General features: G+C 43.0%; 1 protein-coding gene across 1 annotated transcript; it reads right to left on the bottom strand.

Annotated features, from left to right (window-relative positions):
* Positions 1-402: 402 nt before the first annotated feature.
* ell2 (elongation factor for RNA polymerase II 2) lies at positions 403-13,671 on the bottom strand. Its single transcript, XM_053868959.1, has 12 exons — positions 13,419-13,671; positions 9,690-9,737; positions 7,254-7,378; positions 7,004-7,167; positions 5,013-5,272; positions 4,796-4,920; positions 4,193-4,265; positions 3,491-4,124; positions 3,087-3,150; positions 2,720-2,891; positions 2,251-2,295; positions 403-2,189 (listed from the first exon to the last, which is right to left on the bottom strand). Exons 1-12 carry the CDS (start codon positions 13,584-13,586, stop codon positions 2,073-2,075), a joined length of 1,995 nt encoding a protein of 664 aa, XP_053724934.1. The 5' UTR covers positions 13,587-13,671; the 3' UTR covers positions 403-2,072.
* Between the last annotated feature and the right edge of the window lie 92 nt (positions 13,672-13,763).

A 13,763-nucleotide genomic window follows, 5' to 3' on the forward strand; every position in this document is an offset into this window, starting at 1 on the left:
TCAACATCAACAGTCCGTGTAGCAACAACAGAAAGAACAGTTCCCAAACTCGCACATCAGTCCACCATAATTCAAAAAATAATCCCCGTTAATACATTACTGCCATTGCAGTTTCCAGGCACGACACCTGACATTCACTTCACTGTAGAATCCCTAGTCGTTGTGGCAAGACCAGAAGTCATGAACAAATACTCAAAAACAAAACAGCAACTGCCTCCACCAACCAAAAAAATAAGGAAATTAAAAGTTCTTAAATGCAGCCACTGCACCGTGGCAACTTCTCATGTCAAGCACTTCATAATTTATGACTAATATATGGAATTTTATATTTATGTTATGTATAATTGTCCAAACTGAGAAATATGAACATTAAATTTACATGGGGGAAAAACAAACACAGCAGGAAGCGGATATTCGGGTGAAACAAGGATTGTTTTATTGAAATGTTGTACATCTTCAACTGGGCAGAATCACATTCGACTCCACGTGGATGCTTGATCTAGTGGTTTTTAAAAACCAATACTGCTGGAACACTTTAAGACTCTTGATCACCCATCACTCACGAGCCGACCGGCCGGGCGTCAGCCACGACTGGGAGGCTGCAGGAGGGCAAAGGGGGGGCGACCCTGGAAGCTGTATCACTTCTCATCATTTGAGAACTCACAGGAAAAATAAAGACTGAACTGTTACAACACAAGTTCAGAAGTAAGAGACGGTGATCTTGGCCGGCGCGGGCCGGACCTCTGATCTGCTGCAGAGACCAGTGGTTTGACCCAGCTGACCAGGATTTGCTTGAAATTGCAAACCAAGAGGGGAGCGGCTGTTTCTCCTCCAGGTAAATCTGATGAAACACAGGTTTGTAAACAATTCTTCCCTTGTCAAAATTAAATAGTTTTCTTTTCTCATGGAATTGTCAGGATCCATGTTGGGGAAAAACAACTGAGACTGGAATAACTCAGCAGAGTGTGATGACATCAGTAAATGTGTCCCCAGGTGATGATGACCCTGGTTTTGATGAAAATAAGGAATCTTTTGAGTCCAGTCCGCTGGATTCCAGGACTCCGGCTGGTCGAACACTACAGCAGCATTTTTTTAAATCTTTTTTTTCAAGTTTTGCATGTGTCCATTGTTGATTTCTTTTCAACTCTCACTCCTCACATTGATCCACACACATACACTCTCTCACACATACTCACACACACACTTTGACCTTCCAGGATGAGCATCCCTCCTTTACTCAATCATTCCACCATGCTTGTCAACACAAGACGCACAACCTGTCGCCAGGCAGTTGTAGTTGCTCCGTCTCGCCCGCGGACTAATGTGACGAGTGTGAATGTCTTAGGCACCAGAGACTTGAAATACTTGCGGCGCGGGGGAGTTTGCATTGCTCGACCCAGCTTCCCCGCCCTGGACGAGGCCGCCACAATTACGCACACGTTTTTTTGCCACTTCTTTAGCACAGTAATTATTGGGTTTGTCTCACTTCAGTTTCACTTCGCTGAGGTCTTAGTGGCTCCATCGAGACGCTGAGACATTGTTGCCAAGTCGGTGGACAAATGGATCTTGTGTGCAAAATGGCTTCACAAAGTCAAAACACATAAGGCCCACGGTTAGTTCGTCATCGTTTTCAACAAAAAAGAATAAATCATCTGCGGACTCCTTTTTTCCACAAAAGTCCCAAAATAAATAGATATCCCTCTTTTTTTTAACTTAAATACACTTTTATATTTTCTCTGATGCTCAAAATACTTTTTTTTTTTTTAATCTTTTTTTGTCCTGCCTGATGAGTCCTTCAGAAGGTAAGACGAGTATTTCCTTCCAAACCTCTTCACAAATCGTCTTCCACTCGTCCAGTGGTTTGAAATATCACAGGAACTCGAGATGAAAAAAAGCAAAAAGGAAAAAAAAAGGGCAGAGTCAAGAGATAAGGTTTCAGGGCAGCGTTGAAACCTGCGGAATCACAGAGTGGAATTAAAGGGTCGAGGAAAGGGAGGCAGCAGTTGTGGTGAAGTCAATAACAAGAGCCGGCTGGACTCTCCTCTCGGTTCGGACACAATACTGACGTGCGCTCAGCACCAGGTCGGAGCTCTGCGCTGGTCGAAGTCAGCGATGAGACGCTTGATGTGCGCCAACTTGTTGTGCAGATACTCGCAACGTTGCTTCTCTACGTGGTAGTTTGGACTGTGCTGTTGGAAGATGTGGACGTCAGAACCTCTCAGGCTCCTCAGAATCAGCCAGACTACTTACCAGTTTCATCTTCTTGTACTCTTTCAGGACCTCCTCCTGCACCTTCTGTGGAACAAGATCAGGAAACCAGACGACCGTCAAGCTCACTTCATGACATAAATATACAAGCAACGAAAATCAAGAGGGATTTATACATTTAAAAAAACAATGTCTTTGTATTACTTGAATGTTTTAACTTTTAGAGAAAACCTGTTTCAAGAAGATACTTGAGTTAAGGAACTAAAAATGTTAAAAAATTACCATGTTGTCAGATGTTTAAAGCTAGACAGCATCTACTGCATCATGCATGGGATCCAGTTCTTTATGTTTGTCTGTCTAACCGGGACAGTTTTCACTTGATATCAGATTCGGGTTTTTTTTGTTTTAAGTCTCATGTTTTCCATTGAGGTGGCTGTGCCTCTGACTTTGACGACCTTTGTGAATGGCGCGACAGAACAGAGGCCATGCTGACCCCGTGTTAGACGATTACCTGATACTCCTTGGTGCCAGGCACCATCTTCCTGCACTGGTTATCCAGCTGGGTGAAGCGGCGGGTGATGCTCTCCACATGAGCGTGAAGACGACGGTACTCATCATACTCTGCATTGAAGTCGTTCTTGTAGCTCTGCCGTTGGTCCATGGACACCAACGGAGTGTACTTCCTGTCAGGAGGAGAGGTTGACTGTCACTGACGCAGTCATTGAGGTTCACCTTCAGCCAACACACGCGTCATATTCCACAGTCGTTTCACAGCTCCTCTTTATGTGGATCTGTCTCATGCCTTCACTTTCATTTAGCTGAATGGAAACTAGAATCAACAAAAAGACATCAGCTATATGCGACTTTGGTTCACTCACAATGTGTAGTCAGGGACCTCTGGAGTCGAAGAGAATTCACTGGATTGTAGAGGCTTTTCCTTTTCTGAAGAGAGAAATGTGTCATGAGTTTTCTGTTTTACAAGACACACAGAGTGTTAAATACGATTTAAATTTAAAGGCTAGTTTTTTTTCCTGACCGTCAAGAAATCATTTTCTGACTAAAGTAGTAGTAAAGTATATCAGAACAATCGGTCATCAATGGCCGATTTGCGAGCAATAATTACATCTTCACTAGAACAAGGTTGATTCCTTGTCTGTGCACTAGGGGGCAGCACAATTTTTAGTGAACTTCGATTGCAACTGCTTAAGATTTTTCTTTGAGACTATTCATAGGCTTGAAGAGATCAATCTATCCAAGTGAGGAGAGGGAGGAGTGAACAAACCTTGATTGACGATTTTCTGAGGATTCCTGTTGATCACTTCTCCTTCCTCTGGCCCATCCCTTCTTTTTTTGGCTTTATGACTGTCCTCCATCTTCTCCGCTGCAGACGGAGGACTGGTGCTGATTTCTACCGTCCGTTTGACTTTGTCTCTCTCTCGATCTTTCTCTTTGTGCTTTTTGGATTTCTTCTTGACCTTCTTGCTGATGCTGGACGTGGGAGGACTGGCGACCGCAGTAGAATTGCTGGGTGGAGGGCTGGGGGAGGCAGCTGGTTTGGGATAGTTCTCCTGCAGGGGCCGCTCAGAGAAGGGGCTGGGTGAGGAGTCCCTGCACGAGGAGCTCTGATCCACCGGCAGGTCCTGGGTGCCGCAGCCCTCTGGGGTGCTGGGGGAGTTGGAGTTAGAGGCTGGGCTTGGCTGCTGGTGAGAAGGGGCTGGGGGGTGGGAGGAAACGGGGAGGTGGGTAGGAGGGCCCGAGGTGGCAGAGGGGAGAGACGATCTTTTGGTACTCGGAGCGCCTTCATCCTCGCGGCGGTCCGAGGACAATGGCATAGCCGGGCCTCGGTTGTTCAGGTGGGAGATTCTAGCTTTTTTGGGAGCCAGGGGATCAATAAAGTCAAAGTCCGCCTGCCGCTTCTGCCGTGAAAACCAAAATCTCAGCAAATGCACAACCAGACAAGCTCACAGATTCTGCAGGCTCATACCAAGGGTGGAGACGGGATGTTGTCTTTGGGAGAACCATTTGACAAAGGCGCCTCCGTGGGAATACCAAACTTACTGTGAAGAGAGCAAAACCGTCTACAGCAAGAACTTACAAATATTCAGTCAAAAATGGTAAAAGTCCAAAATCTAGACTGCATGTTGCTCATCACAAGACAGACAATAGACAGAGTCTGGTCAGCTGCTTTTTGGGGTTGTTATAATTCCTGATTTATCCCACTACTGTCACATGACCAACAAAGAAAACGTCACAAGCGACCTTTAGCCAACTGACAGTGGGGATTCAACATTTTATCAGTCCGTTCTGGAGCAACAAAAACATGGAAATGTAAGATGAAATTGGTATTTGTGCAGCATGAGTCATGAGCGAGAAGAAGCAGAAGTGGAATTTGAGAGACAGGCTTAGAAGTCTAGAGACCTGCTATTGGTGGCTCTTAGGATTCACAGGAAACCCTCAGAGGACTTAAACACATTAATACTGAAACTTAAATGGCAGCAGGTGTCAGGCAAGACGACGACCTGCGCTCCTCAAGGGAGTTTAGCATCTGAAACTGACACAAATAAGCAGGAGCAGAAGAGTGACATACCGAGCCAGGATACGGTCCACCTGAGTCTTCTCGTCGTCGGAGTAGCCCGGCCAGTCCCGCTGGACATCACGGTAGATAAAGTCTTTCAAAGAATACGTGTTGTCTTTGGGATTAAGGTTCGCCACCTGTTACACAGACGCATAATGAGATGTCAAATATTTACATTTCAAACAGCTGCACTTCAATACACAGGAAGAAGCCAGACTCTCCACAGGACCTGCTGCAGAGTGGAGCCCAGAGAGTTCCTGTCCTTCTGGTTGATGCCATCGCGCTGCAGGCGGGCCAGAACCTCTAACTTTTTGTAGGACCTCAGCGCCAGCAGGTGGACGATGCGATCCCGAAAAGGCTTCTGAGATACAGGGTTGTTGGAAAGGCACTTGCGGATAGTGTTGGCAGGGTTGATGGGCGTCGACCTCTTCCTCTCAGGCACCACCTCCTGTGATGCTAGCAGCGGCTTACGAATTTGTACTTGCTTCCCTGCACAGAGAGTTTAACACTTTTACAATGCCTGAATTAAGCAACAAAATCATGAGTCACCACTTTTTTCACTCCACTGCAGGGCAACAGAGGTGTCTGGGTAAAAAGGCGTGGTCATCTGTCTATATGCAGCCAGGATTCCAGTGCTGCTTTGTTATTAGACAGCAATTTCCTTCTCAGTCTTCCCATTATGATCTCAAATTTAGTTTTAAGCCCCTTAAAAACGTTTTAGTTGTTTGAAAAAAAAATTTAAAAAACTACCACGTTTCCATACTTTTTATTGAACCTTCACGGCATTTTTTAATCATGTGTATTTATGCAATAATGATGCATATTATTAAACAAAATTTAAAAACTGGAGGGAGGAAAAGTATCTTAATACAAGGTGTGTCAAACAATTTGGTGGATTAAGGGTTTTTCAAAACCCTTAAATGTACATGATTTCAACACATTTTTCAAATGATCAAGCAACTTCAAGATATATACACATTTTCTGAGTTTTCAAAATCACTGGGAACTATTTCGCATGTTTCGCATGTTTCACATTCAGGTTGTTCTACTTTCCTTCAGCAATTTTTTTTAAACTGACAGTTTTTTCTTTTATTTATTTTCTAAAAATAAATACCAATAATACTAATAATCACACCACTAAACATTTTTTGTACACGTTTTTGTCAAACAATACCGATCAATTAAAAAACTGAATCAAATAACTGCAGCATTTGAACCAATCTCAGAAAAGAACTCGCATTAACCGGCGTCATGTTTGCTGAACCACGTGCTTAGTCATGGTGCCAGTGCCTCTTTTTACCCCGCAGCCATTATGAAATTCTAAAGCTCTTTAAAAGATTAGGGTTACAGACAGAAAGAATAGAAACACTCCGCCTAACTCCGGGTCAAAAAGTAGACAAGAAATTTAAGTCAATTAAACGCAACTTGTCTGCACAAATGAAACCTCACGTCAACAAATTCTTCTGTGTATGTCTGACTTGGAAAAAGAATTCACTTCAATGAGTCATCTCATCACGTCTGGACTCTATTAAAAACTAAATCAAGATAACAAATGCATCACATGACACTAACTAGGAAACAGAACAGGATTCCACTCCAAATTAGGCAACTTCCTAATGATGTCTACAGGTGGAAGGACCAAGGAACATTGTTTAGCTAGCACACCCTGATAACCACGAAGAAATGGACTTTGAAATTCATCCCTCTGAAAAGAGAACACAGATGAGGTCAGACCATATCAGCACTTGAGCACTTAGGGCAGTGGTGGAGGAGTACAGTGCTCACTTTTTTTAACATAATGCAGCTCTTGCAGCTTGCCTTGACCAAAGCTATACTCATATTCAACACTGATGTGTTTTGTCATTATCAATCAAGGCATAGGACCACAATATTGTAGTTATCCATAGCTGCAATTAATGTCTCTATGCGAGTCAGGGAGCAGCACAACGCTTGATATATTTTGTCTCTTTGAGGCACAACTAGATTTCTTCCTGCATGACTGAGTGAGCTTGTACATGCACTTACTCCAGGACCTTCACAGCATGGTCTGATGATACCACTTCTGTATTGTGTATTTGGCTGTTGTGGTGTGTAGTTACGATGACCTGCTCGATTACTCAGACTGACTGGACGTTCTGACAATAGTGGTATCAGCAGCCGCTAGGCCAAACAGGTCACAGGAAAAACATGTCAAACAGATTTGGACAATAAAAGCCTTGCCTCTGTACTGGCCGCCAGGCTTGATGACTTTGGTCCCACGTTCACGTGTGTCCTCCACAGCCTGGGTCATGCGATCGCGGGTCACCTGGTAGGAATCATTGGTGGCACAGACTGTGAGTTTGTCCTGCACGGCTGCCAACAATGCCAGGTGCGAGGCCCCCGAGCTGCAGACAAAGAGAGAGCAGCGTGAGGTAAAGTTCAATGACTTTCTAGCAATGAGTTGATTCAGCTGACCCATAGTGGCCATTACCTGGACACAAACTGACGGATGCAATCAAAGCTTCCCTGTGGGTTGTCCTTGCCCACGTTGGACAGGTAGAAATCAAAACTGTGTGACGTCTCTGATGAGGGATCTGTTTTGGGGATTTTAATACGCTAGAATGTTAAAGAGAGTGAGTGTGAGAGTGAGAGAGAGAGAGAGAGAGAGAGAGAGAGAGAGAGAGAGAGAGAGAGAGAGAGAGAGAGAAATACTTCAATTAATTAAATTAAATACACACTTTAATCACCTCTCACCACATATTCAGCAATGTTCTTGTTTTAATTTGTACAACACAAGCTGGAAGAGCTAATAGAGACCCATTTATTACAAAAATGAAACCCAGTACATGCCTTAGGCTGTCACTGGTAGTGCAAACATGACCCACTCTCTGATGTGTTTGCTGTTGACATAGAACTAACGTAAGACCTTAAAAAAGGCCTTCCATCTCCCATGCCTCACTTGAGCACTGTGTAAGTGTTAATGTATTTCTATTACCTCAGAAAATATAAATCATATTTTAATCATAATAACAGCACTCTTGGCCTGCAACAAGAAGGCTGTGGGTCCTATGCCCAGGTCAGTCCACCTTTCTGCATGGAGTTTGCATGTTCTCCCACGTGCTCGTGGGTTTTCTCTGGTTTCCTCCCGCAGCCCATAGACATGCTCACTAGGTTAATTGGACACTCTACAATTGCCCCTCAATGTGCCCGTGAACTGGCGAGCTGTGTATTCCTGCCTCCTGCCCAATGACTGCTGAGATAGACTCCAGCTCTCGCCACAAACCGTGAACAGGAATAAGTTGTGGTTAATTGACGATATATGTATGTATTTAACCATTATGCAGGTTAAATGTTTCTCCCTAGACACACCAATCTGTATGGTCTGGCTTTAGAGTTCAGTGGAGGCAGGAGACAATATTTTGAGCCTAGCAGGCTCTTGGCTGGGATGTTGAAAGCTGTGATTTCACAGTTTTCACATTCACCAGCTTTTTTATTCATTTTTCATGAGATCATGAAAGAAGAAGTTACTTTGATTGTAAAACTTATATAATTGAGCGCTCTCAGTCAGTAGCTAACAATGGCTAATAATGGCGTCCCCCCACAACGTGTAAACAGAGGCCTGAGCTCTCTCACTGACAGGCAGAGCTTCACACTGAGGGGCTCACTCTCTGTAGTGGGTTCACAGTGCTGTCCAGAGTAGCTTCCCACCGGGCAATTTTCACGGTAACAAGTCATGGTGCATCGGGACAGAATGAGAGAAAATGGGGAGACAGGCATTTGGCTAAATAATTGTTCGGCTCTTCGACTTGGCAATGTTCACTCATAGTCATAGACTCAGTAAAATGTATGCATGTACGGTGAAGGCCCATGACAGAGACAGTCATGAGTGAGATTGATAGGGCCAAGTCTATCCTCAAAGAAACCAGCACTAGTCCGAATGAGAGGTCATAGGACAGGCTCCATGCATAATTCGGGATGGGTAGGTTCTGCTCTCTGCATTACTCGAGTTTGGAGCATCAACTTTTTATGTGTAAATATAATGAACTAAGTGTAGAGAGGGGCTGCTCTGACAAGTTTTATTTTGGAGTTAAATGGTGTTCTCTGTTTGCTGTCTGCAATGATTGAATGACTGAATTTCATGGCTGTTAAACAGTTTAATATCACTTTTTTTCACAGTTACACAATGCTTTTAGACATGTACAATTATTTCGTTTCAACTTCAATGTTGAGCTACGCTGCAACTCCTAATTTCTGATGGTTGGTTCTAAAGGTTTATGGTCTTGCGCAAGCTACTAAGTGGAGTGGCAACACTCATTTGTGCGTAGAAACCCAATAATTCTTCAGCTAATCTAATAAACTTTAATTAAAATTGCAGGCCTATGTCTTCTTTTCCAGTTTGTTCTGGGACTTACCTTAGACTGATTCGTCAAATCAATAGCTAATGTGAAACCACATGCCTGATCTCACCATATTTGGAAACAGTGCTAGTTTGCCCTCTGGGATTTATTCATGTATTTATAGCAACCATCGCACAATTGTGTCAGACAGGACTTTCACCACTCGTGCCATTCATGACGTTTGTCATAATCTGGAGTTTGCGGGAAGTAGGCTAAAAGGAAACCCTGGCCCAGGTTACAGACACCATATTCAAAAATAATTACAAAAACAATCAGGGAAAAATTGCTAAATCACAAAATGTTCCCAGATGGGCCCCACTGCTTGTGCAGATCGAACCTGGGTGCTGCTGAAAATAGATTTGGCATGGGCTGGCAGCACACACACAGGTTTGAGATCAGCTATGCTCAATTGTTGATCTGTTCAGGAACCTTCAGATAAATATCCAACTTCCTTGTTATCCCATGACAGATTGGCTGGTTTGGATAAAAACTTACTTTCACCGTTTATGGCAAACCGACAGCAAACTTACCCCTTGGAGCCCCTTGAATTGTATCGTTGGCCGTGAGGAAGGTACATTCTGGAACAGGAATGAGAACAGCTTCAGTCATATGCAAACGTATATTATGTAAAGATGAGCAAGTCGTTTCTACTTGACAGTTTGGGGAAGGGCCAAATAAGCGTGTATATAGCTGACATGTTTGCTATTTGACTGACAATTCTAAGAACCCAAATGCGAGACATGTATCAACTAAAGGTTTCACACAACAATGAGCAACAGACACAACTCCACATCAAAAGCATTTCTGATTGTTCTTCTACTTTCTGTCTACCTAAATGAAGTATGTTGACCTTATACCTTCACTTATATTTACCTACTTATTCCTCTTTTCTTATCATTTTTCCTCCAACCAGTTCCAGGCACATAACACCAAATTGAAAATTTGTGGCCAAAGCTGGATACATTGGATACTTTGTATGTACACACGTTTGTTAAAGAAAGTTAATATTTAGATGATTTAATATTTTTGTCACGTTTATGTTTCAGACCTTACTTTTTTCAATAATAATAAAAATAATAATAAACATTTTAAAAGCACAACACAATTTCTGGCTGATGAGGCTGAATTTTATTTTTGCTCTTCAACATTAAAAGATCTGAAAACTTCACCACAGTATGCACACCTTGGATCACACTTCACCATGACAACAGTCGGAACCAGCCGGGCTAAATACTTTGACATCACGGGCAAGAAAGAAAAGACCAAATAAAGAGGAAATGTGTGTGTGTGGGGGGGGGTTGTAACGTGGTGCTGGCACTGCTAAAAGTGGAGGATTGTGTTGCCAGATTTTCATAGCGCTTCGAGAATGGGGGAGTGGGTTGCCAGAATTTTGTGGAGCGGTCTTGTAGAGTTCACCTCCGTGGATGGAAATATACACCCATGTTTTCTATCTTTGTGGGGTGACAGTCTGAGGTTACTCGTTGCAATAAAGCTTTCTCCAGCCTCTCAATCTAACCTAACCATCCAAAACACATGGCTCACCTTAACCGGGACTCTGAACTAAACTGAAACCCAATTATATTTGGAAGTCTTCATCCTCAAATTGAGGGTTGTGGGGTCCAAATCAATTCCCCAAAAACTTGTACAGTCCTCACAAGGATAGTGTTTTGTCAAGAATTGGGGCCTACATTTTTCTGTTTCAATGCAATTCCTTTTCCAAATGGTTGTGGCATCTAATGTACTCCACATGCTCACCTATTCCATGTCATCCAAATCTGACTCCGTGTTGCTCATTAGCTCAGTCATTATGTTGGCTGACTACTAGGAATATTTTTGCTAGCAGGGCAATCGCATTTTCAGCAATGATACAAACTAGTAAAAAGTAATTTATGGACATCACTTTGCAGTCATGTTCTTGAGATATTCAAGACTTAATGAGTAAATATGGCAGTAGGTGGTTGTATGTGGCAGTAGGAGAATGCTGAAGGTCCATCGCATCCTGCAGGGAAAATGGTTAACTATGACATCTCCAGATAATGACTTTTGGGATTGAGGTTAATAGCAGTCCACTTAACATTTAAATTAAGGAATTAAGAATTAAGGTGTGCTACCGTAAAACTTTGTTCACAGGAGTTGAAAAACTCGATGTTACAACGATGCTGCTTTCCAACATTATTTAAAATGAGTAAAGCACATCTTTATATGTTGCAGAAAATCCACAATTCTCAACACGACTGCCTTGTATTTGAATGGGAACTTTCACATGTCCCAAAAGAGCCCATACTCTATAAGGACTTCTTCAGATTCAAGAAATTTGCCTCCCACTTCTCTTGCTCTGGTGAATGAGTGAATGATTAGAAATCATACGATGACAGTCCCTTCATTCCCTTTAAAAATCAGCGCTAAAACACTACAGTACTTTCTAGTAAAAATCACCTTCAGTCATGGATTAAGAAAATATTACGCACAACTTCAACTATATAACTATAATATAACTATAACTCCAGCCTCGTAGTCAAGTCTATAAGTTTAACATCTGTTTGATTCATGCTGACTTAATTCAAGCATAGAAGCTTATAACATGGTCATTTATCCAAAAATGTCATCCTCTGTTGGTTCCCAGAAGCGTTTAAGATACTCAAACCGATACAAACATTTGAATACGCATTGGGTGCACAGCTGTTTTATGCAAGATATGAAACTTCTCTTGAACTCAGCATGATTAGATTGTTTAAGCATGGAAAACATGATTCATTTTATTTCACTCACGACAAAGCAACTCTCTCGTGTCTCTTGATGAGACTTTAAGGGACATACTTGTTAGAACTAGGTTACACTCAAGTGGCCGACTGTCTCCCTCCCCCCACCATCTCTCTTTCACACACAGTTCTGATCACATTTCACATCACCACAGAAAGACAAAGATAGCTAGCCTCCAGAGTTCGATGCCTTGTTCAGCCACAACACACATTACAGAGAGAGAGATAGACAAACAAAAAGCAGGCAGTTCTTTTTTTGGCTGCCCAGTCAGCAAGAGATGGCAGGCAGCCGTTCAATGCGGCACATTCACACCAACATTACCACATCCAATAAGGTATTAGCTCTGGCCGTCACAAAAGAATTAGCCTGAACTCAAAGATCCCAGAGTCTGATTTAAAAAAAAAAGTTTATAAACAACATGCCGCTCCCTTATATATATGAGCAGGGAGGATATTGGGACCATTTATAGCATGTGACATACATGCAGACAGCCAGGGCCATAAAAAGCAGACCTCTGAACAGGGAGTTCTATGCTGAACTGCTGGAGACCTGGGACCAGGCGGTGTTATGTAACGGTTGTTGTTGGCAGAGTTGAGGTCAGGTAACTTAAGTTTGAGGCCTCCTTTGCTCCAGACTTCATCAGAAATGCACCCAGATTAGCTCACCTGTGTAGCACCTTGACAAGATTACAGCAAGTTCAAGATTAACTGCCAATCTGAAAGTGAACGCAGTTCTATAATAGGGTGCTTCAAAGTTGAGGGGTATATTTAGCACCATGTACTGAACACACAAATGGCTCGTTTAAATGCATGGCATGAAGAAAAGTGACAGTAAATGATGAGGCACAATAGTAGTGTCAGCATCAACTTAAATGGAGTTAAATGGAGAATGGTCCGGGATAGCTTTAGAATTGCATTACGTTATCCGACATGGGGTTTGTTGAGACAAAAGAAAAGCGGTCACATAGCATCATTATTTAAATTACTCACAGTTATGATGCTAATTTGGTAGCAAAGTAGCAATCCGATCCAGCTGGACGTGTGGAACTCGAGTGCTAATGAATAGTCGGTGTAAAAGTTGTGAAAAGTGTTAAATTGTGGTTTAAAATTACAAGTACAGCGGACAAGGGAGGCTATGAAATTACCGGTGGCCAAGTTTGGTCAGAAAGCAAAGTTAGTTAGCTGGAAGAGCATAATGTCACCAACTGTGGCTAACAACCTAAACCTAAGTTACAAGCTGTATTTCTCGATAAAAAACACTTGTCAGTTCGCAGGCAGTGGGCGAACGTGAAATCTGAAGTCTAATTCACCCCATGTGACTGCTAAATCAGCAAAGTCGAGGCGTTTTTTATGAAAAAAAGAAGCCTAGACGAATTGCTAACAGCTAACAGCCTAGCTCACTTTTTAGCTTAGCTCTGCGTGGCAGTTCCCAGCAGACTTGTCGAGTTCAGTCTCCAGTTTGAGTCCTTTATTCACCTAATGTAGATGGCTTTTACTCACCGTGCAGTTTTGGTAGCTCTCAATGGCTCTTAGTGCTGTTTCGGTCAATTTGACGTGTAAAACGGTGACTCTGTCTGTGCTTTGTTGGCCACAATTTAATCCGTACCTCCCATCCTCAGAGAGCGCCGCCATGTTTACCAGCCCTCCACCATCGTCCCTCTGATGCATTTAGCAGCCCGAGCCCGCAGCTCTGTGGACCGGGGAGGGACTAAACCTGCAGCTGCGACGCACACTGAAAGCAGCACACGCCTCTCTGGGATTGGTCGTGACTTGCAAGCTTGACACTCGCTCAACCGCAGCGCGATGAAACTGCAGAAAGAACTTCACTTCAGTACAATTCCGTAT

The sequence above is a fragment of the Synchiropus splendidus genome, chromosome 6 (genome assembly GCF_027744825.2).
Source record: "Synchiropus splendidus isolate RoL2022-P1 chromosome 6, RoL_Sspl_1.0, whole genome shotgun sequence".
In the NCBI taxonomy this organism is placed as follows: Eukaryota; Metazoa; Chordata; class Actinopteri; order Syngnathiformes; family Callionymidae; genus Synchiropus; species Synchiropus splendidus.

Bases quoted from the DNA above. Each gene is read 5' to 3' on its own strand.
- ell2 (XM_053868959.1), bottom strand. From the start codon at position 13,586: ATGCATCAGAGGGACGATGGTGGAGGGCTGGTAAACATGGCGGCGCTC. The intron at 9,738-13,418 runs GTGAGTAAAAGC...TTCCTGTTCCAG, and splicing joins AGAGCTACCAAAACTGCACG to AATGTACCTTCCTCACGGCC. The intron at 4,921-5,012 runs GTCCTGTGGAGA...TCTGTGTAACAG, and splicing joins TGGGCTCCACTCTGCAGCAG to GTGGCGAACCTTAATCCCAA.